This window comes from Balaenoptera borealis (assembly GCF_965194805.1).
Source record: "Balaenoptera borealis genome assembly, chromosome: 13".
Lineage (NCBI taxonomy): Eukaryota > Metazoa > Chordata > Mammalia > Artiodactyla > Balaenopteridae > Balaenoptera > Balaenoptera borealis.
The window spans coordinates 37,415,040-37,439,721 of record NC_138870.1 but is presented as its reverse complement, the minus strand read 5'-3'; the positions used below and the strand labels follow the sequence as shown (position 1 = coordinate 37,439,721).

General features: G+C 36.6%; 1 protein-coding gene across 14 annotated transcripts in view; it reads right to left on the bottom strand.

Annotated features, from left to right (window-relative positions):
• TMEM117 (transmembrane protein 117) overlaps window positions 1-24,682 on the bottom strand; it is a 536,620-nt gene that overhangs the window by 57,269 nt on the left and 454,669 nt on the right. The window contains exon 7 of one of the 14 annotated variants that reach the window (XM_082349431.1): window positions 9-9,140. The exons of the other annotated variants lie outside the window; for them this stretch is intronic. Within the exon in view, the coding sequence (XP_082205557.1) occupies window positions 9,072-9,140 (69 nt within the window). The 3' untranslated portion in view covers window positions 9-9,071. Of the gene's footprint in view, window positions 1-8; window positions 9,141-24,682 lie in introns of those variants that run through there. 14 annotated transcript variants of the gene reach the window in all.

Here is a 24,682-nt window from a genome sequence, read left to right as displayed (position 1 = left end):
CTGTCAGAAGATACATAATTTTTCTTTTCAGACAAATATATGATTTGGTCCTTTGGAACTCCTTTGGAGTTGAGTTTTCAGTCCATAGCAGAGGATGTCTCTGAAGGATGGAAGGCATGATTGACCAGAGCTGGGATCACCCCTCCATCTCCTTGGACCTCTTTATCCCCTCACAGCAGCTCTGCTACATTCTTACCTTATTAGATGCCACCAGATATTTTCTACAAGTTTCAGCAACCACAAAGGCTATCACACACAGCAGAAAGGAATATCAGTTACTGAAGGCATTGAGTTTCAAATAATATTTAAAAGATCAGTCTTGCTTCTCACATGTTTAAATTCATAGCACTAGCCCTGTCAGCAGCTTCAATTTCTGGGTGTGCAAGAACTGCTCTAGCCAACAGCAGGTCTTGTTGATGAAGTTTATTCAAGTTGTTTTGAATGAATAATTTTGTAACACATGTAGAGTGCAGCATGAGAGGGGAGGAAGGGCAAGGAAGAAAAATCTAGATTTAAACATTTATAAAATACAGTCATAAGTAAGTACTCTTACCAGCAACATGTACTTACCCTATGACTGATATCATGTTTTACGTATAGACCTTATCGGGAAAAAGAAAAAGCTTTGGTTTAAAAAGAAAAGCCTTTAAAATATAACTTTCAGGCACTTTTCCAATGCCTAATGGATTGCTTTAAAACATAAAACCAGGAATACAGGAATTATTTTTTTTGGTTTCCAATAAAGCTTCATTAATCACCACAGATCACTAAAAATCAGTAAAATGTCATAAAAGCTTCCATTCCATTTTCCTGCAAACCTAACGCTGACACTTCTGGAGCGAATGGTTAGAAAATGGAATGGAATAGACATGTCCTAGAATACAAATTAGTAGTTCATGGCAAATAGGGAATATATGTATGTCTGTACCTATGTATAAAATATATGCATAGCAGTGGTTTTGCTTGCATGAGAACTTTTTATTCCTTACCATAAATTCATTTATTTATTCCTATCCTATTTTAAAGGACTCATAGATAAAATTTACTATTACTATTATCCACATTTTATAGACAAAGACAATAAGACTTACAGAGGTTAAGAAACTTGCATAAAAATAACAGATTAGTAAATGGGGGATCAGGGTTTGTACCACAGCAAATCTGACTCTAGAATCTGTCTTCTTTAGCACAAATACTACACAGACACCCCTAAAGCATTCAGCAGTAAATGGTCACATGCATTGTTCTCTGGCCAAAGGGTATGAATCAGCTAACAGAACTCAAGAAATTACGTTAAACGTGTTGATTACCATGTCCTAAATTCACTCTATTTATAGAACACATATCATGTCTCTTCTACAGGAAAAAGCAGCCTCTGTAGTAAATACTAATTTCTTGTTTTATTTCTTATACTTAAAGTATTTTCCCTTTAAAACTGTAGTGTAAAGTCTATGTGGTTTTAATGGCAAGAATTGTTTCTGGCTTTTTGTATGTAAGCTAAAGTAACATATATTACTATTTGAGTATTATTACATGTAAGTATTATAAATTTGGGTTTATCCAGCAAAATCTGACTAATGTTCTTCGATGCTGTTTTGTGGGTTTACAAACATGCATATGTTTTTAACCTAAAAGCAAAAAAACCTCACCAACAGAAATCTCTACATGTTTTCACCAAGATTATCGTTAAAATGTCTTTAGACAATATATACTAAAAAACGGAACTATAGCATTGCTACCATTAGATAAATTTTAGTTATAACTTTAATGATATAGATTTGAAATTCAGGAATTCTTCCTTTTAATCCTGACTCTGCCATTAATTACCTAGATGACCCTGAACATGTTACTTAACCTCTCTGAGCATCTGTTCTTCCTCTGTAAATGCTGCCCTACCTGGTTGAACTGCTATGATGATCAATGAGATAAAAGAAATGGGCATGAGTTAGATGTTCAGGACATTATTTAAACATAAAATATTATTTTAAAATGACTTTGTTCAGACCCTTCCTTCTTTTAGACTTACTTCTATCCTAAAAATCTATCCTAAATTTCTAGAAACTTTATTATGAGCATGTTAGTTTCACGTTCAATGCCATCAGGGGCCCACATTTCCAAACCCATCAAGTGCACACTCCTCTTGATTTTTTTTTCATTATTAAAATGTTTAAACACAGTTAAATGTAAAGTTAAAAAAAAAAAAAAAGACGAAGTCTGTGCCAAAGCTGGTATAAATTCTGAATCAGTTGGGTGTTTTCTTTTTTTTTTCTTCTATCCCTTAACTCTTTGCATTCCTAATCATTTTCTTCTTTTATTCCCATGCTCTACTTTAAAGAGGAAATGCTCACCTACTTAATTCTAGGCCAAAATCTTTTCTAAATAAGAAAGATAAGTTGTGTTTCTTAAATACAATTGACTCAGTCTTACTATTTGCATGATTTCTTTCTTTCTCATCCTTCTCCTAACTTGCCTTTATTAGTTTTTTTTTTTTTTTTAACAAAAGATTCTTTAAATTCTCGGCACATGAAAAGATGCTCAACATCATTAATCATCAGTGAAATGCAAATCAAAACCACAACAAGATATCACTTCACACCTGTCAGAATGGCTATCATCAAAAGAACACAAATAACAAATATTGGCAAGGATGTGGAGAAAAGGGAACCCTCCTATACTGTTGATGGGAATGTAAATTGGTTCAGCCACTGTGGAAAACAGTATGGACGTTCCTCAAAAAACTAAAAATAGAATTTCCATATGACCCAGCAATTCCATTGCTGGGTATATATCTGAAAAAACCAGAAACACTAATTGGAAAAGATACATGAACCTCAATGTTCATAGCAGCGTTATTTATAATTGCTAAAGTATGGAAGCCCCTAAGTGTTCATCAACAGATGAATGGATAAAGAAGATATGGGGTGTGTGTATATATATATATATATATATATATATATACACACACACACACACACACACACACACACACAATGGAATACTACTCAGCCATAAAGAAGAAGGAAATTTTGCCATTTGCAGCAACATGGATGGACTTGGAGGGCATTGTGCTAAGTGAAATAAATCAGACAGAGAAAGACAAATACTGTATGTCGCATGTAAAAAATACAACAAACTAGTGAATAAAGCAAAAAAGAAGCAGACTCACAGGTATAGAGAACAAACTAGTGGTTACCAGTGGGGAGAGAGAAGGAGGGCAATGTAAGAGTAGAGGATTAAAAACGAGGGTTACTATGGGATTATATGAAATCATGTGTGTGAAACTTCTGAAAATTGTAAATGGCTCCTCTTGATAGACAAGACCCTCCACAACCTGACTTCCGGCTTCAGTTCCCACCACTAACTACCATGGATCCTGCTGCTCTTTTCAGCCCTGACTGACACACTGTTTCATATTTCAGTCATGGCCTGTCCATTCCTTTTCTACTTAGTGAATTCTCTTCCAGTCTTCAAAACCCCATCTTTTCCATGACCATCATTGGACCCCATGAAGAATTTATGATGCATACCTCATTTTATGATGCCCTTCTTTTTTTTAAAAATAAATTTATTTATTTATTTATTTTTGGCTGTGTTGGGTCTTCGTTGCTGCGCGCGGGCTTTCTCTAGTTGCGGTGAGCAGGGGTTACTCTTCGTTGCGGTGTGCGGGCTTCTCTTGTTGCAGAGCACAGGTTGTAGGTGTGTGGGCCTCAGTAGTTTTGGCATGCAGGCTCAGTAGTTGTGGCTCTCAGGCTCTAGAGTGCCGGCTCAGTAGTTGTGGTGCACAGGCTTAGTTGCTCCGCAGCATGTGGGATCTTCCCAGACCAGGGATCGAACCCGTGTCCCCTGCATTGGCAGGTGGATTCTTAGCCACTGCACCACTAGGGAAGTCCAGTGATGCCATTCTTATATTGTCTGATTTTTGTTTGTTTGTGTTTTAGTCTTTTTTTCTTTTAATAGGAGTATAGTTGCTTTACAATGTTGTGTTAGTTTCTGCTGTACAGCAAAGTGAATCAGTTATACGTATACCTATATCCACTCTTTTAGATTTCCTTCCCATTTTGGTCACCACAGATTATTGAGTAGAGTTCCCTGTGCTATACAGTAGGTTCTCATTAGTTACCTATTTTATACATAGTAGTGTATATATGTCAAGCCCAATCTCCCCATTCACCACCCCCCCTACCCCTTGGTAACCATAAGTTTATTCTCTACATCTGTGATGTGTTTTAGTCTTGCACTGCTAACTTAACTATAATCTCCTTAAGGTGAAAGTTCAGCCTATATGGTTTTTCAGAACATTTTTATGGTGCTGAGCACATAACTGGTTATTTTTCTTCTGACTTAGATGATGCACCAAATATTGTCTCAGCAGCATGGTGCTTATTAAGTGTTGGGCACTGTACCAAGAGCTGAGGCGTGAGGCAGGCACTGTTCACCTCCTCATGGAGAGCATAGTGTGGGGAAGAGTCAGTCCTATGCACACATTCAGTAAATAGTAGCCAGATTCTTCTTTTAAGGGAGCCTAGGGGAGTGACCATAGCCCAAACTTTAGGTAGTCAGAGCAGGTTTCTCAGAGGAGGTGACCCTCAAGCTAAGAATCCCAGAAAGAATATGAATCAACCATGTGAAATGGGCACTAATTTAATTTTTCAGCTTCCCAAGATGATTGAGCTAAAAGGGATTTGAAATTTTAGCTCTGAGACCCAGAGCTGCACCCTGACTTTCCAAGCATCTCATTTACAATCATGTTCTCCTAACTCTTAGTTTGGTGGGTTTTCCATTAAGACACAAGGTTTTACTCAGTCAAGCTAATGATATGCATAATGCATGCTATTTTCCTAAAGTCGATGAATCCATTCCCTTAATTACACTCCTGGTCAAACATTTGACTTGAAATAAAATGCCCTATATTGAATTCCAGTATTTACTGCAGGTACAATACTATTGTGTAACTACTTGTCTTTGACTTGGATAGAATCTGTAATAATACTTAAGAAGAAGAATGCTACCTTATTAGACATTAAGAAAAAGTTTGTCATCAAAGGAGCAATGGAGAGATAGGACACTATCATTTACTAAATGCACATTATGTGCCAGCCACTAACAAATCTGTTTTACAGTCTTTAAGAACTGTGTTGAGGTAAATACAATAAAGTCCTTTTATAAATGAGAAAACTGAGATTTCAAATAATTTAAGCAACTTACGTCAGGACAAAGAAGACATATTTGAAACTCAAGCTTATATCCATCCAAAGTCCAATGTCTTTCCCTACATCACCTTCTTTACCTAGTTGATTGGTCAGAGAAGTGATCTGTAATCAAGCTCTCCAGACCATACCACGTCCCCCCTTTTCAATATTCTCATATCTCCTTGTACTTTTCCATAAGAAAAATCACCACAGCTTGTATTTTCATATTTATTTCTATACTTCATTGATTAATATCTGCTTCTGCCACTAGATTCCAGGTTCCAAAAGGGCAATACCATTTTTATCCACCACATTTTATGCCCAGGGCATGGAATATTGTTGGCATTTAATAAGTACTTATCAAACAAATGACATTTATACCCTGCAGTCTGAAGCAAGAAACTTGGGAGTGGTTGATCAAAGACACTTCCAATAGGAACAACACAGTCTCAGAGAGGTGAGAGATGTACAAATTGTCTGAGTTGTTTTTGACAACACAATTGTTGTTTATTGGTTTGAAAATATTAAGAAACACTCTAGTAATTTATCACTCATCAATTGTAATAAAAATATATAACATGATAAAAAAACTGTCAACATACGAAGACCTATTTTAAATCTATTAGTATCAGTTTCAAATGAATAGGTATAGCTTTATATAAAATTATTTTAAAGGTATTTTAAAGTTACAAATATTTAAAATCCTCTGGTATTAGTTAAAACTGTATATACACACACTCATATGCTTGACTAGAAATATCAGTATTCAATATAAATTGAATATCAGTATTTCCATAGTGATACAATTCTACATTTGCGTGTGTGTGTGTGAGTGTGTGTGTGTGTGTGTGTGTGTGTGTGTGTATAGTTTAATTTTGTTTTTATAAGCCTCCAGATGTAAGCTGATACTGTCTAAAAAAAGTCTTAGGATTATATTAGTGCTAGAGAACTTACATATTAATTATGCTGGGGTCATAATTTTTAACTTAGACTAAAACAGGGATCTACAGAACAGTTTCACCAGTGGTCATATTACTACAAAACATTCAAAGGTAGCCTTAAATAAGCAGATTTAGTTTTTGTTTCATTTGGCCGAGTTCTTTGTCTGATACAGAACAATCTGGTTTAATGCAGTGAAAGACTGGCTTCATTAGTCTAAATGAGGAGATATTTTTTCCACTTCTGATAAGAAGTGAAATGCTCTGTACAAACTTATTCCATTTCTGCAAAGTGAAGAAAAGAAGAAAAGGGATAAAATAAAGCATTACATAATTTATTTCTTACAGCAACACTTAATGGCAGTATTACTGATCTCATCACATAAATAAGGGAAGCTGAAGCTCAGAGAAGTTCCATAACGTATCCAGTGCACCAGGGCTGGTAAGTGACCCATGCAGGGTGTGTCTCCTCTGGGCCTCAGTTTACACACACATAAGAGAAAAATAATCAGTGCTTGATTTATGTGATAAATTAATAAGTGTGATGCCTCCAGCACAGAGATGGCACTTGGTAGGCACTCACATAATTATTGAATAAATATTACTTTAATGAGCTAAATTTATTTTTGGAAGCATAGGTAAAACCACTGTGCCCAAGGTGTAAGAATGAAAATTCTCCTTGCCAGGCTAGCCAGCCCATGGGTACGTGTCACTGAGCATTATGGTGGAGCTGGGTGCCCTGAGGGACAGAAGAGTGGCAGCAGGCAGGGATTCAGTCCCCACGCAGCTACTCTCTAGAAGGGAGGGAGCAATCCAGTGAACAAGAAGATTTATCCAATACTCTGAGTAGTAAAAAATGTTGAATTCTATAGGAAGCTTAGAAAGGTAGTCAATACTGTCCATTAAATTTCAATGAACCTCACTTTATCACTAATTCATGAACAATTACCCTGTGATCCAAACTGTCAACAGTTAAGCTTAAATTGACAAGAGGTTCCTTCTTAATTGTTTAAAAGCTCTTTAACTTTTTGGCATGCAGGCTGTACATAGATGAAACAAATATGAAACCCTGAGGAGCACTGAAATGGGCTAGAACTTAATGGCTATTAGTGACGGTTTGGCCCCAAAGGGGACTCTTGGCTTATGAAACGTAATTGTTATTAAAACCGACAATGATCTCGGAAAATCTAATATGTCATGTGACAATTTCTGATTTGGCACCCATGGTGCCTTATTTACAGGATAGTGCCTTAGCTTCTGCAGAGATTAGAAAGGCACTTAGATAATCAAGGAGTTTGAATGGCACCACTTATGTGACTCATGGGCTGCTGGAACAAAGAAAATGAAAACGAAAAACTTAAAATCAGCATGCCAATAGGGGAAATATTAGAGCTGATTAAAAGGCCTTTATTTGATCCACAAATCAAATATTGAAGAAGTCACCTCTCTACAGAAACTGACCAATTCATAAATGATGTGATTCCAAACTTTGTTTATATATTGGTTCAAAGGGCAATCAAAGCATTTGTGGTTCAGACTAGCTGAACCATGTTTTACAATTTAGAGTTTATTTGAAATGCTGTAAGTTTTTAAAAAATGTAAAATAGTAGAAAACAATACTATCACCTAACAGTAATATAACAAAATGGAGAGACCCTCTGGCTGCTGCTGTTCAGAGGGAGATTTCCTTCCATGTGTGAGTCTGTGTACACGTGTGTTCAATGCGTGGATGGTGGTGAGGCGGCAATGTGTCCTCATCCACCCACAAGCTGCCCGTGTACAAAGGATTTCTGTACATCATGTACTGATAACTGGTTTTTCTTGCCTTATAATTTTTCATAGCTTTAATGAGTATTTAGTTAGAATCAAGAGCTTAGACCTGTGCAACACGGTAGCCACTGGCCACATGTGGCTATTGAGCATTTGAAATGGGGACAGTTAGAAGTGAGTGAGATATGCTATAAGCAGAAACCACACACTAATGACTTAGTATGAAAAAGGAATGTAAAATATCCCAATAATTTTTATATTGATTACATTGTAAAATGATTGTTTTCTAGATATATTGTATTAAAATGTATTATTAAAATTAATTTTATACATTTCTTTTTTAAAATATGGCTACTAGAAAACTTAAAATTACATAGATAGTTCACATTGTATTTCTATTGGACAGAGCTATCTTACAACATGGGAGCTTAGGAGGTTAGAGGGCTCCAAATAACTCAGAAATACAAAAAGTTTATAATTTTAAAGAAAAACAAGAGTGGCTCATCATTAGGGAATGCAAATGAAAACTACAATGAGGTAGCACTTTACATTCATTAGGATGGGTATTATTTAAAAAAAAAAAAACCCAGAAAATAGCAAGTGTTTGAGAGGATGTGGGAAATTGGAACCCTTGTGCACTATTGGTGGGAATGGAAAATGGTGCAGTTGCTATGGAAAATGGTATGGCAATTCCTCAAAAAATTAGAATTAAATTTAAATTAGAATTACAATATGATACGGCAATTCTACTTGTGAGTATATACACAAAATATTGAAAGCTGGGGCGCAAGTAGATATTTGTACACCCATGTTCACAGCAGCACTATTCACAATATCCAAAAGGTAGAAGCAACCCAAGTGTCCATGACGGATGAATGCATGAACGAAATGTGGTATATCCAAGCAATGGAATATTATTCAGTCTTTTTTAAAAAATTAAATTAAATTAATTAATTTTTTTATACAGCAGGTTCTTATTAGTTATCCATTTTATACATATTAGTGTATATATGTCAATCCCAATCTCCCAATTCATCCCACCACCCGCCCCCCGCCCCGCCATTCAGTCTTAAAATGGAAGGAAATTCTGACACATGCTACAACCATGAATAAACCTTAAAGATACTGTGTTAAGTGAAATGGCCAGTCACAAAAGGTATAATACCATGTGATTCTACTTATATGAGATACGTGGAGTAGTCAAGTTCATAGAGACAGAATGTAGCATCGTGGTTGCCAAGGCCTAGGGGAGGAGAGAATGAGGAGTTACTGTTTAATGAGTACAGAGTTTCAGTTTTTCAACATGAAAAAATTCTGGAGATGGATGGTGGCGATGATTTTGTTTAGAAAAAAATCATTTCGACACTGTTAAAATGGTAAGAAATCATTCTGTCACTGTTAATCATTCTGACACTGTTAAAATAGTCTTTATTCACGACTATTGCAATAGGTGTCAAGACCACTGTAATACGGGAGAGAGATTGGGCTCAACTCTAAACACAGTAGAGAGAGCTGGGAATTTACATCTAAGGAGCGGAGTGGCTGGGGAAGGGGGATGGGGGGGTGGTGTTCCTGGGTGGAAAATTACTAAAAGGACACATCAAGGATAGGGGATTATTACTATACCACCTTAACAGGATTCTTGTTGAAGGCACACCAGGTGATCAGATATCCAAGGCTGGGCAGTCACTCTAAGCTGATTTATTATGATTTTTGCTACAACTGGGCTAGGCAGGCATGAGGACAAGGCGCAAGGAGGAGACCTAGTGGAGAAGAGCACTCAGAGGAGCCTGATTAGACTCTGGTCAAGGAGAGAGCCTTTGTCAAAAGCACAACAATGTGAATGTACTTCATGCCACAGAGCTGTACACTTAAAAATGGTTAAGTTCGTCAATTTTAGGTTATCATTATTTTCCCACAATAAAAAAATTACAAAAAAAAAAAAAAATCCCAAGCTATGGCTCATACCTTTCATACTTCTCTTTTTCTCACAATCTAAATTTTGAAAACTTCATTTCCATCACCTAAAAAGGTTAAGGACTTTATCCTTAAGACAAAGTCTCTGTCTTATATCAACGTCTTAGTATTTTAAGAAAATTATCTTATTTCTATTGCAAACTTTCTCTTCCAAATTTTGTAGTAATCTTCACTATCCTGGACAATTTCTTCTGAAAATTGTCCAGTTTTACATGGATCTTTCTTTTTTTTTTTGAATTTTATTTTATTTTTTTATACAGCAGGTTGCTATTAGTTATCTATTTTATACATATTAGTGTATATATGTCAATCACAATGTTCCAATTCATCCCCCCCCCTCCTCCCCTGCTTTCCCTCCTTGGTGTCCATACATTTGTTCTCTACATCTGTGTCTCTATTTCTGCCTTGCAAACTGGTTCATCTGCACCATTTTTCTAGATGCCACATAAATGCATTAATATACGATATTTGTTTTTCTCTTTCTGACTTTACTCTGTATGACAGTCTCTAGGTCCATCCACGTCTCTACAAATGACCCAATTTCATTCCTTTTTATGGCTGAGTAATATTCCATTGTATATATGTACCACAACTTCTTTATCCATTCGTCTGTCGATGGGCATTTAGGTTGCTTCCATGACCTGGCTATTGTAAGTAGTGCTGCAATGAACATTTATCTTTTTGAATTATGGTTTTCTCTGGGTATATGCCCAGTAGTGGGATTGCTGGATCATATGGTAATTCTATTTTTAGTTTTTTAAAGAACCACCATGCTGTTCTCCATAGTCGCTGTATCAATTTACACTCCCACCAACAATGCATGAGGGTTCTCTTTTCTCCACACCCTCTCCAGCATTTGTTGTTTGTAGATTTTCTGATGATGCCCATTCTAACTGGTATGAGGTGATACTGCATTGTAGTTTTCATTTGCATTTCTCTAATAATTAGTGATGCTGAGCAGCTTTTCATGTGCCTCTTGGCCATCTGTATGTCTTCTTTGGAGAAATGTCTATTTAGGTCTTCTGCTCATTTTTTGATTGGGTTGTTTGTTTTTCTAATATTGAGCTGCATGAGCTGCTTATATATTTTGGAGATTACTCCATTGTCTGTTGATTTGTTTGCAAATATTTTCTCCCATTCTAAGGGTTGCCTTTTTGTCTTGTTTATAGTTTCCTTTGCTGTGCAAAAGCTTTTAAGTTTCATTAGGTCCCATTTGTTTATTTTTGTTTTTATTAGCATTACTCTAGGAGGTGGGTCAAAAAAGATCTTGCTGTGATTTATGTCAAAGAGTGTTCTTCCTATGTTTTCCTCTAACAGTTTTATAGTGTCACGGTTTTACATTTAGGTCTTTAATCCATTTTGAGTTTATTTTTGTATTGGTGTTAGGGAGTGTTCTAATTTCATTCTTTTATATGTAGCTGTTAAGTTTTCCCAACACCACTTACTGAAGAGACCGTCTTTTCTCCATTGTATATCCTTGCCTCCTTTCTCATAGATTAGTTGACCATAGGTACATGGGTTTATCTCTGAGCTTTATATTCTGTTCCATTGATCTATATTTCTGCTTTTGTGCCAGTACCATATTGTCTTGATTACTGTAGCTATGTAGTATAGTTTGAAGTCAGGGAGTCTGATTCCTCCAGCTCCGTTTTTTCCCTCAGATTGCTTTGGCTATTCAGGATCTTTTGTGTCTCCATACAAAATTCAAGATTTTTTTGTTCTAGTTTTGTAAAAAATGCCATTGGTAATTTGATAGGGATTGCATTGCATCTGTAGATTGCTTTGGGTAATACAGTCATTTTCATAATACTGATTTTTCCAATACAAGAATATAGTATATCTTTCCATCTGTTTGTGCCATCTTTGATTTCTTTCATCAGTGTCTAATAGTTTTCTGACTACAGGTCTTTTACCTCCTTGGGTAGCTTTATTCCTAGGTATTTTATTCTTTTTGTTGCAATGGTGAATGGGATTGTTTCCTTAATATCTCTTCTGATCTTTCATTTTTAGTGTATAGGGATGCAAGAGATTTCTGTGCCTTAATTTTGTATCCTGCTACTTTACCAAATTAACTGATTAGCTCTAGTTATTTTCTGGTGGCATCTTTAGGATTATCTATGTATAGTGTCATGTCATCTGCAAACAGTGACAGTTTTACTTCTTTTCCAATTTGGATTTCTTTTATTTCTTTTTCTTCTCTAATTGCCATGGCACGGACTTCCAAAACTATGTTGAATAATAGTGGTGAGAGTGGGCATCCTTGTCTTGTTCTTGATCTGAGAGGAAATGCTTTCAGTATTTCACCATTGAGAATGATGTTTGCTGTGGGTTTGTCATATATGGCCTTTCTTATGTTGAGATAAGTTCCCTCTATGCCCACTTTCTGGAGAGTTTTTATCATAAATGGGTGTTGAATTTTGTCAAAAGCTTTTTCTGCATCTATTGAGATAATCATATAATTTTTATTGTTCAATTTGTTAATATGGTGTATCACATTGATTGATTTGTGTATATTGAAGAATCCTTGCATCCCTGGGATAAATCCCACTTGATCATAGTGTATGATCCTTTTAATGTGTTGTTGGATTCTGTTGGCTAGTATTTTGTTGAGGATTTTTGCATCTATATTAATCAGCTACACTGGTCTGTAATTTTCTTTTTTTGTAGTATCTTTTTCTGGTTTTGGTATCAGGGTGATGGTGGCCTCATAAAATGAGTTTGGGAGTGTTCCTTCCTCTGCAATTTTTTGGAAGAGTTTGAGAAGGATGGGTTTTAGCTCTTCTTTAAATGTTTGAGAGAATTCACCTGTGAAGCCATCTGGTCCTGGACTTTTGTTTGTTGGAAGATTTTTAATCACAGTTTCAATTTCATTGCTTGTGATTTGTCTGTTTATATTTTCTATTTCTTCCTGGTTCAGTCTTGGAAGGTTATACCTTTCTAAGAATTTGTCCATTTCTTCCAGGTTGTCCATTTTATTGGCATAGAGTTGCTTGTAGTAGTCTATTAGGATGCTTTGTATTTCTGCAGTGTCTGTTGTAACTTTTTTCATTTCTAATATTATTGATTTGAGTCCTCTCCCTCTTTTTCTTGATGAGTTTGGCTAAAGGTTTATCATTTTGTCTATCTTCTCAAATAACCAGCTTTTAGTTTTATTGATCTTTGCTATTGTTGTCTTTGTTTCTATTTCATTCATTTCTGCTCTGATCTTTATGATTTCTTTCCTTCTACTAACTTTGGGTTTTGTTTGTTCTTCTTTCTCTAGTTCCTTTAGGTGTAATGTTAGATTGTTTATTTGAGCCTTTTCTTGTTTCTTGAGGTAGGATTGTATTGCTATAAACTTCCCTCTTAGAACTGCTTTTGCTGCATCCCATAAGTTTTGGATCATCGTTTTTTTGTTGTCATTTGTCTCTAGGTATTTTTTGATTTTCTCTTTGATTTCTCCAGTGGTCTCTTGGTTATTTAGTAACATATTGTTTAGTCTCCATGTGTTTGTGTTTTTTACGTTTTTTCCCTGTAACTGATTTCTAATCTCATAGCACTGTAGTCAGAAAAGATGCTTGATATGTTTTCAATTTTCTTAAATTTACTGAGGCTTGATTTGTGACCCAAGATGTGATCTCTCCTGGAGAATGTTCCGTGTGTGAAGAAAGTGTAATCTGCTGTTTTCGGATGGAATGTCCTATTAATATCAATTAAATCTATCTGGTCTATTGTGTCATTTAAAGCTTGTGTTTCCTTATTAATTTTCTGTCTGGATGATCTGTCCATTGGTGTAAGTGAGGTGTTAAAGTCCCCCACTATTACTGTGTTACTGTTGATTTCCTCTTTTATAGCTGTTAGCATTTGCCTTATGTATCGAGGTGCTCCTATGTTGGGTGCATATATACTTATAATTGTTATATCTTCTTCTTGCATTGATACATTTATCATTCCAGTGTCTTCCTGTTGATGAGTTCCAGTGTCTTCCTGCTGATGATCATTCAGCAGTTAGTTGTGATTCTGCTGCTCTCGCAAGAGGGTGTGAGTGCATGTCCTTCTACCCCACCATCTTGAACCAATCTCTACATGATCTTTCTGAACACAGTTCTGGATAAGTTGGGCTGATCAGTTCATACTAGAACTGAATTTATTACCTTCAATGTTTTAAATTCCATATTTCTTTTAATACAGCCTTAGTTCCTATTAAGTTTTTTGGTTTGTTTGTTTTTTGATTTGGCAGCCACAGCATGGTGTTGGTTCATACTCAGCAATGTTTTCATGCCTGTTGTTACTAAGCTTCTATTCTGTATGTTGGCAGCTTGATTTTTCAAAACCCTTACACTTCTTCATAAGTTATTTAAAATTACTTTTGTCCATTGTTCTAGAGGGGTGGTGTCCAAAATATTTTGAACAGTGAAACTCTGAGAGACATTGCATAGGAATCTGCAATAAAACTGAAGATGTTCTGAAGGTGGATAATCCCTTTTCCATTCACTACCACTTTTATTGCCTTTGACTCCCCCTCAATGGCCCTTGTGGCATATCTGCAGAAGCTAGGGTTCTGGAAATACAATTGTGTCTTGAGATATCAAGATGTATTTTCTTATTTCTGACATCGTATCAGCTCCCTAAATTCCTTAAGCAACTCACCCTGATTTCAAGAGTCATTGAGAGAAGACGTTATTGATGCAACAGGAGACTTTGTTTATATACTGTATCTTTTAAAAACTATTTCTGACTTTCCCTTTACTTCATATCACTAGGCTTTTTAATGGTCTCTGAACTCCCTGGTAATGAGAAGATCTTTCTGCTGCAGGAAGATTCTAGAATTCTCTAGAAACAAATGAGTTGAAATGGTAGAAAATATTTAGGTGAAGATTGGGAAAAATTGGTCCAAATCCCATCAAAGATATCTTTTAGTTATAAATTATAACATCGATTATAACATTTGCTTTGTCTTGGCTAGAATTTGCTGCTGTATCTGGTCTGGGATGATAGTTTTCCAAAAGTAGCTGAATGAATGAACTACAAGAGCTAATAGTTCTTTCATTGAGTCATTTACTTACTGGCAGAATAAAATCACTGTTCCTTAAAGCTTCAAACTCTTAAGTAGAACTGAGAGTGTTAATAGTGCTGAAATTCTTCGTACTTTTTATAATCCATGGCAAATGAAGTTAGTTCAACTAAATACATATTTATGGAAACTCTTATTGCATCACACTGGCCAAATGGTGGTGATGCTAAGATAAATATGATGTCTCATGCTTTCAAGGAGCTCACAATATAGTGCATGCTGCATTGCTTTGGAACTTGCAAAGAAAATCAGCCTTAGCTAATACAATTAGTATCAAATCTCAAGATGTTCTATAGTCAAAGAATAAAAGTGTTATTAATTCCTTGAGAAAAAGGTCAGATTTTTGATCAACTAGAGGTAATGTCAAACTGCATTTGGATGACAAGTCTACTATTTAGAAATTACTTAGCTGGCTCACTGCTCTACAGAGTAAAACACATTTGTAATCTGTCACAGAAGTTCGGGCTTGGGTCTGGCCATTTAAGTCACTGTGTGTAATGTTGAGGAATGCTTTCCTTAATGGGCATTCCATGACAGCTCACTAGCCAACTCTGGAAGTGTGGAGATATGGAATTAAAATATTGAGAGTTTCTGACCTAGCAATTGTGGGGTTCTTACTGACTCGGAACTTCAGCGGCACACCACACTGATATCTGAAAGGAGTGACTCCAAATACAATAATATAGTTGAGTAATTTGCTTCTAGAAAAACTACACTCCTACTTCAAATTGTTGTGTGACAATAAGAAAAAAAACATTTCTACTATATAGTGGAAAGGAAAAATATCCATTAATGGCCACAATAAAATATAAATGTAACAGATGCTAAAATGTGTAACAGGCTCATTATCCCAAGACATTCAGTGATTAACTAGGCACTTTCCCTTTTGTTATGCAAAAAATGCAGCCGCTTTATTGAACATTATAGGGATTCCTAAGCAAGTAAAAATGAGCATGTCTTTCGGTTAACATGCTGTATAACACCAATCAAATTTTCAGCAGAAGCATAAACATCTTCCATTTAATCATCTCGGCAAAAATTATGCATTTGGTTCAGAACGCAATGCTGCTAGTCCTCTATATAAATCAGGCAAATTTAATGCTTTTCTTTTTTATTTATTCTCTTAAACATAGTTTTATGTCTGGATGCATTATAAATCACTCGAATTTCGATAACTGCTGAAATGTGAATTACATAGTCGTGATGCCCTCTCCAATTTTTAAATATTCACTAAACTTTCCCATTTAATGTTCCTTAATTCTTCTTTTCTGAGATGTTGAGAATCTTAGAAAAAAGGATACGTATTTTATTCATCTTCGTAGCCCTAATACCTAGCCTATAAAATATTAACTACATATTAATATATGTAAATGCATATAAGTACAACTTTGGGCTTTTCAATGACTTCTTTTCCAGGTAAGGTCACAGTGGTGAGATTCCAGAAAGAGGATCATGTGAGAAACGAACTCCCAAGGATTCTGGCCTGACCAGAGCTCAACATCTGGCTCAGGGCAGAGGGAAGGGGAGTTAGCAGATCAGATAGCTTGTGAAACTCAGATTTGAGAAGGAGGAAAGACTCATGAACCTGTTGAGATTTTGAGAAACATCAAGCCCTCATTTGGGCAGCACATTGGGTGAGTGTGGAAGGGGTGAGGCTGCCAGATGAGCTGGGATTGTGAGGGCTCTCATAGGACACTGAGTGTTGTCCTAGAGACAACAAAAGCCATAAAGGATTCCAGAGAAATGACATGATGAAAGACATTTTGTAAATGGAAATTCACAGTGGAAGATGGATTTGATGCCCTGGACTTCAACACATTGCTCTTAGTACAGCCTTCTGGTACAGCAGAGAATGGTTACATGTTATGTTCCACTTGACAGTGGAAGATAGCTAGCATGTTCCTTCCCAAAATCTATGCTTCAAGCTAAATATCGCATTCCCTCCATCATTCCTTTGTCATTCTGGTTCTCTCAACATCTTGGTTGTTGGCCTTTAGGCATGTTCTCTAGTTTGTCAATGTCTCTTTTGAAACACAGTGCCCACAGCTTAACATAAAAGGCAGAAGTCACAGAGGAAAAGATTGATAAATTTCACCAGACCTAAACTGAAAACAGCTACATATTGAACAAACTCAGCCACAAACCGAAATGTGAGTCTTTGATTACCTGTATCAGAATCACATTTGGGCCTTCTAAGATTCAGACTCCAGAATTCTACCCTGACCTTTTATACCATATTTTGTATGAGCAGTGTTTAGGAATTTGCATTAAACATTTACGTGCATACACATACACACACATGCATGCACACATACACAGCTTCTCCTCACCACACACAGACATGCTAGGTGATTCTTGGGTAGACTCAAGCTTGACAACAGCTGTTGCAAACAATCTTAATAACAAAACTCAGGACAAATATTTATGATACATGTAACAGGAAAAGAAGTAAGATCTTCAATGTGCAAACAGCAATTACAAGCCAATGAGGAAAATAGTAAGCATCCTAATAAAAAGCTGAACAACCAACTTATAAAAAGAATAAATATAAATAGACAATAGAGAAGGAAAAAAATGACCATCTTCACTACATGTCTACCATCCCTTATACTCAATTTCGAAGTAGAAAAGCTCTGAAAATAAAGATATTTCCAGCATTCATACAGCAGTAAAATTTAATCTGACTTGAGCTCATTTGGTGGTAAAACCCATCAAGAAGAGAGGGTATTGATAGTCTCTGTATGTCGTACTTAGTGTGGATAGTCGTGTTTCACTGCAGAGGGATGCAGAAGGTTTTGTTTGTTTATAGTTGGCTGTGCTACCCCAGGCCCCCTGAGGTGGTTGGAGAATGTACAGATCTGTATTATCTTGTTAAAACTCAAAAAGAAATCCAAATTTTAAAAGAGTTGAATTAAAATGATCATGGATAAGTATAATTAAGGAAATGTATATCAAAATGAAATACTCCTTTTTTGCCAGTCAAGTTGGAAACTATTAATACAAATCCAATATTCTTTGCTGTTGAGGGGGATGGTCACCTTCCAGCACTTATTGTGGGAATTATAAATAAAACAACCTCTAGAGGGAAATTAAGTCAAGCATATTAGAAGTCATTATAACATGCAACCCTTTTTACCTAGCAATTCAACTTGTAGGAATTTATCTCAAGAAAATATTCACTGTGTCATGTTCATTGAAGCACCACAAATAGTGATAAAATGGAAACAAATGTTTAACAATAGAGAATCTGTCAATACCGTCACTGTTAAAATTATAATACATTGATTAAAATAATTTTGTGAAAGAACATGTAATAACGTGGAAAATTTTAATAACATTGTGAAGTGAAAAATCAGGTTATAAAGCAATAATAATGTAGAGGATGATTCTGTTTTCAGAAAAAAAATGTAATTATTATCATAAGCTAAAGTCTACAAATAATGATGAATTTATCTGGAATATTATATTATAAATAATTGTATTTCTTCCTTATTCAGCTCTATGCTTTCCAATTTTTTTCAAAAACTTGTAAAGTTTCTGTAATTTAAAAGTCAACACCTGAGAAGTGGAGTTCAAGAGGGTGGAGTAGAAGGACGTGGAGCTCACTTTCCTCCACAAACACATTGAAAATACATCTACATGTGGAACAATTCTCACAGAAAAGCAACTGAAAACTGGCAGATCTCTTACACAACAAAAGCTGCAAGAAAGATTCCCTTACAATTGGGTAGGACCAAAAAAAAAAAAAAACATCAGGACAGGACCTGTACCCCTGGGAGGGATCTGTGAAAGAGGAAATGTTCCCTTGCTCTGGGAACCCCCATTGCCAGCTGGGGGGGTCTCCTGGGACAGATAGGGAGGTAGACAGGACTGTATTCTGCTCACAGGAGTGTGCGGATGCTGGCTTGCTCACAATCAGGACAGAGAGAGATGGGCACTGATGGCTGTCAGTTGCTGTACTTCCCAGCTGGAAACCAAAGCTGGATGGGGCTGCTGGTATGCACAGTATCTAATCACTGAAACTCAGGCTCCAGTGACAGTCCCTGGGAGAGGACCCAGTCTAGCTGCGCAGAGACAGCCAGAAGGGCCTAGAGTGTGGTCCCCAGCCTCCATTGTTAATGTGCACAGGGTGGGGTGTGGTTCCACTATAGGAGCCCCAATATCACTGCGCACAGGACAGGGCATGGGTCTGCCATTAGAACCCCATTGTCAGCGTGCTCAACAGGGCATGGCTCCAGTGGCAGTAGGCTTTGTGATGTCACACAGGATGGAGCAGGGCTGACACCTGAGCCTGTCATTAGCTCTACCACAGTGGGGACGGGTCCGAGGGCAGGTCCAGCAGCAGCAGACTTTGTTGGTTTGCACACCAAGTGATGGGCAGCATCACAGAATTCCACGTCCCACAGACAGACCCTGTGGAAGAGTACTCAGCCATTCCTTTCCCCACAAGAGCACTCCAGTCTCACCTACCTCACACTGAAGCTTGGAGCCAGATCTGGGAGCTTCTATTCCAACTGGGGAGCTGATCCTACCCCCAACAGAGCTATGACAGCCACAGAACAAAGAGTGCCCAACATCCAGTGCAGGCTCTGGTCACCACAACACAAGTCACACCCCCTATCAAGGGGATAACAGCCAGCACACACTGAGGAAAGACATGGCTGGCATCCATACCAAAAACACCCCTCACACCAAAAATATTGGACTCACACAGTCTACACAGGGATACTCCCACCTAAAAACAGTCCTTCAAGACCACAGTAGATAACTGTTTCTCCTAAACTCACAGAGACAGAGAAACTTATGTAAAATGAAAAAAGCAGAGGAACTACTCCCAATCAAAAGAGCAGGAGAACTTCCCTGAGAGAATAAAGAGTGAAACAGACCTCACCAGTCTACTAGACCCCAATTTTAAAAAGGAGGTAATAAAAATGCTAAAGGAATTAAGGAAGATTATGGATAAATGCAGATCACTGTAACAAGAAACTAGAAACTATAAAGAGGGATGAATAAAAATTAGATAACTCAATTGCCAAGATAAAAATTGAGCTAAAATCAATGACTAGCAGACTAAATAATGCAGAAGGATGAATAAGTGATCTGGAAGATAGAATAATGGAAATCACCCAATCAGAACAGCAGACAGAAAGACAAATTAGACAAAAAGAAAGCAACATATGAGAGCTGTGGGACAATATAAATCGTGCCGATCTATGCATAATAGGGGCTCCAGAAGGAGAAGAAAGAGAAAAGAGGGTCAAAAATGCATTTGAAGAAATTATGGTTGAAAACTTAACAAAATTCCATCCTTCTAGGTACTGGAAGCACATACTGTCCCAAACAAGATGAACCCAAACAGATGCACACCAAGACATATCATAATTAAAATGGCAAAAGTAAAAGATAAAGAAAGGGGACTTCCCTGGTGGTCCAGTGGTTAAGACTCCATGCTCCCAATGCAGGGGGTCTGGGTTCTATCCCTGGTCAAGAAACTAAGATCCCACACACTGCAACTAAGCCCATGTGCCACAACAAGAGGAGCCCACATGCCACAGTGAAGACACGACACAGCCAAAATAAATAAATAAATTAATTAATTAAAAAAAATAAACATAGAGGATTCTACAACAAGAACCTACATCATAGCACAGGGAATGCTACTCAATACTCTGTAATAACCTATATGGGAAAAGAATCTGAAAAAGGATAGATATATGTATAACTTAATCACTTTGCTGTACACCTGAAACTAACACAACATTGTAAATCAACTATGTTCTAGTATAAAATAAAAGTTAAAAAAATACATAAATAAAAACAAGCAAAAAAGAGAAAGGATTCTAAAGGCAGCAAGAGAAAACAAAAAGTCAGTATCAGGGAACCCCCATGAGGCTATTTGCTGATTTCTATACAGAAACTTTGCAGGCCAGAAGGGAGTGGCAGGATATATTCAAGGTCCTGAAAGGGAAAAACCTGCAACCTAGGATACTCTACCCAGCAATAACATCATTTAGAATATAAGGAGAAACTAAGAATTTCTCAGACAAGCAAAAACTAAAAGAACACAGCAATACTAAACCTACCCTAAAAGAAATATTGAAAGGTCTTCTCGAAATAGAAAATAAGCAAGAATCTATAGGAAAGGGAAGAAGACAGTAGGAAAGGCAAATATATAAAAGGATTGAGGGATTTCCCTAGTGGTGCAGTGGTTAAGAATCTGCCTGCCAGGGCTTCCCTGGTGGCGCAGTGGTTGAGAATCTGCCTGCTAATGCAGGGGACATGGGTTCGCACCCTGGTCTGGGAAGATCCCACATGCCGCGGAGCAACTAGACCCGTGAGCCGCAACTACTGAGCCTGCGCGTCTGGAGCCTGTGCTCCACAACAAGAAAGGCCACGATAGTGAGAGGCCCGCGCACCGCGATGAAGAGTGGCCCCCGCTTGCCGCAACTAGAGAAAGCCCTAGAACAGAAACAAAGACCCAACATAGCAATCAATCAATCAATCAATAAATAAAATAAATCTTTAAAAAAAAAAAAGAATCCGCCTGCCAATGCAGGGGACATGGGTTTGAGCCCTGGTCCAGGAAGATCCTGCATATGGCAGAGCAACTAAGCCCATGTGCCACAACTACTGAGCCTGTGCTCTAGAGCTCGCAAGCCACAATTACTGAGCCTGCTTGCCACAACTACTGAAGCCCTCGCACCTAGAGCTCGTTCTCTGCAACAAGAGAAGCCACCGCAGTGAGAAGCCTGCACACCGCAATGAAGAGTAGCCCTCGCTTGCTGCAACTAGAGAAAGCCCACACACAACAATGAAGACCCAACACAGCCAAAAATAAATAAATAAATAAATTTTTAAAAAACGGATTGAAGATCACTTAAATGTCATACATAGATTAAAACCATCAAAAAATTGTGTAAAAGCAATTATAACTATAATTAACAGCAAAAGGATAAACATGAAGATATAAAATAGGACATCAAAATCACAAAATGTAGGGGCAAGGAGTAAAAAATATAGATCTTTGAGAATGTGTTTGAACTCACATGACTATCAGTCTAAAGCAAGTAGATATACTTATGTGTTAACATACTTGAAAATCAGGGTAACCACAAATCATAAATGTACAATAGATTCACAAAAATGCAAAAGAAAGGAACTTAAGCATAATACAAAATAAAACCATCAAACCACAAAAGGAAAAAAAAGAAGAAAAAAACAAAGAACAACGACAAAATCAACTGGAAAACAATGTTTAAAATGACAAGAAATACATACTTATCAATAATTACTTTAAATGTCAATGGACAAAATGTTTCAATAAAAAGACACAGAGTGGCAGATTGGATTAAAAAAGCAAGACCTTGCAATATGCTGCCTATAAGAGACTCACCTTAGAGCAAAAGACATGCATAGATTGAAAGTGAGGGGATTAAAAAGGTTTTTCATGCAAATGGAAATGACTAAAAAAACAGGGGTAGCAATACTCATATCAGACAAAATAGACTTTAAAATAAAGTTCACAAAGGCATAGAAGGACACTATATAATGATACAAGAAGAGAGTATTACACTTGTTAACATATATGTACCCAATATAGGAGCACCCAAATATATAAAACAAATACTAACAGACTCAAAGGAAAAATTGACAGGAATACAATAATAAGTAAGAGACTTTAATACCCCACTGACATCAATGGACAGATCTTCCAGACAGAAAATCAATAAGGCAGCAGAGATCCTAAATGACACAATAGAACAGTGGGACTTGATATCTATATGCCACTACATCCAAAAAAACCCCAGAATACAGATTTTTTTCAACTGGGCATGGAACATTCTCTAGCATTGACCACATACTAGGGCACAAAACAAGCCTCAATGAATTTAAGAGGGTAGAAATTATTTCAAGCATCTTTTCTGAACACAATGGTGTGAAACTAGAAATCAACTGCAGAAAAAAAACAAGAAAAAAAAATGATTACATGGAGACTAAACAACATGCTACTAAAAATCCAATGGGTCATTGATGAAATCAAAGAGGAAATCAGAAAATACCTTGAGACAAATGACAATGAAAACACAACCATACAAAATCTATGGGATGCAAAAAAAGCAGTTTTTAGAGGGAAGTTCATAGTGATAACAGGATTTCCTCAAGAAACAAGAAAAATTTCAAATAAACAACCTACCCTACCACCAAAAATAATTAGAAAAAGAGGAACAAAAAAGCCCAAGCAGAAGGAAGGCTATAATAAAGATCAGAAAGGAAATAAATAAAATAGAGATCAAAAAACAGTAGAAAAGATCAAGAAAACCAAGAGCTGATATTTTGAAAAGAAAAACAAATTGACAAATGTCTAGCCAGGCTCACCAAGAAGAAAATAGAGAGGACCCAAATAAACAAACTAAAAATGAAAGAGGAGAAATAACAATCAATACCAGAGAAATATAAAAAATGATAAGAGAATACTATGAACAACTATATGGCAACAAATTGGACAACCTAGAAGAAAAGGACAAGTTTCTAGAAACATACAGCTTGCCAAGACTGAGTCAAGAAGAAACAGATAATTTGAACATACTGATAACTGGAAGTGAAATAGGATCTGTAATTAAAAAAAAAAAAAAGCTCCTTGCATACAAAAGTCCAGAACCAGATGGCTTCACTGGGAAACTCTACCAAACATACAAAGAAGAACTTATACCTATCCTTCTCAAAGTACTCCAAAAGACTGAAGAGGAGGGAACACTTCCAAAGTCATTCTATGAAGCCACCACCACCCTGATACAAAAACCAAACAAACACACTACAAAAAAGCAAAATTACAAGCCAATATCTTTGGTGAATATAAATGCAAAAATCCTCAACAAAATATTAGCAAGCTGAATTCAACAATACGTAAAAAGGATCATACACCACGATCAAGTGGGATTCATTCCAGGGTCGCAAGGATGGTTCCACATATGCAAATCAACCAATGTGATACAGCACATTAACAAAAGGAATGACAAAACCCACATCATCTCAATAGATGCAGAAAAAGCATTTGGTAAAATTCAACATCCATTCATGATAAAAAGTCTCACCAAAGTGGGTATAGAGAGAACGTATCCCAACACAATAAAAGCCATTTATGACAAACCCACAGCCAGCATACTCAACAGTGAAAAGCTGAAAGCCTTTCTGCCACTAACACAATACTGGAAATCAACTATACTTCAATTTAAAGGAAGTTAATACATTTTTAATATAGTACCCCAAACTCAACACAATTCTGCTGAAATGTTCTGACCATGATAAAATAACATGGGGCTATTACCTCTTTTACCCTGGATACTTCTATTAGTACAGTCCAAGTTGACATAATAAAAGATGAATTAACAATATGTTTATAATTTGGTATACTACAAACAGGCTTTCATATAAGGCATAATCATGATAGTGATAAAGACAGTCATAGTAATAACAATAAAACATCATAGGGAAAGAAATCTAATGACATTACAGGCAACGAGAAGCTATGTTGCCAAAAACACTTCTCCACAGAGGTCCTTTCTTATGTCTCCCCTCCTTTTTCTTCCATAATGACAGGAATGGCTGAAGGATGTGAAAATATAAAACTCTAATTTTAAAAGATGGGGGTAAGGAGGTACTACCTCAAAATAGGAGTTCGAGATAATACGGGTATTTTCCTTTTCTCTCTAAACATCTTTGAGATTACTGACCTTACACAAAAAAGGGGTAGAGAA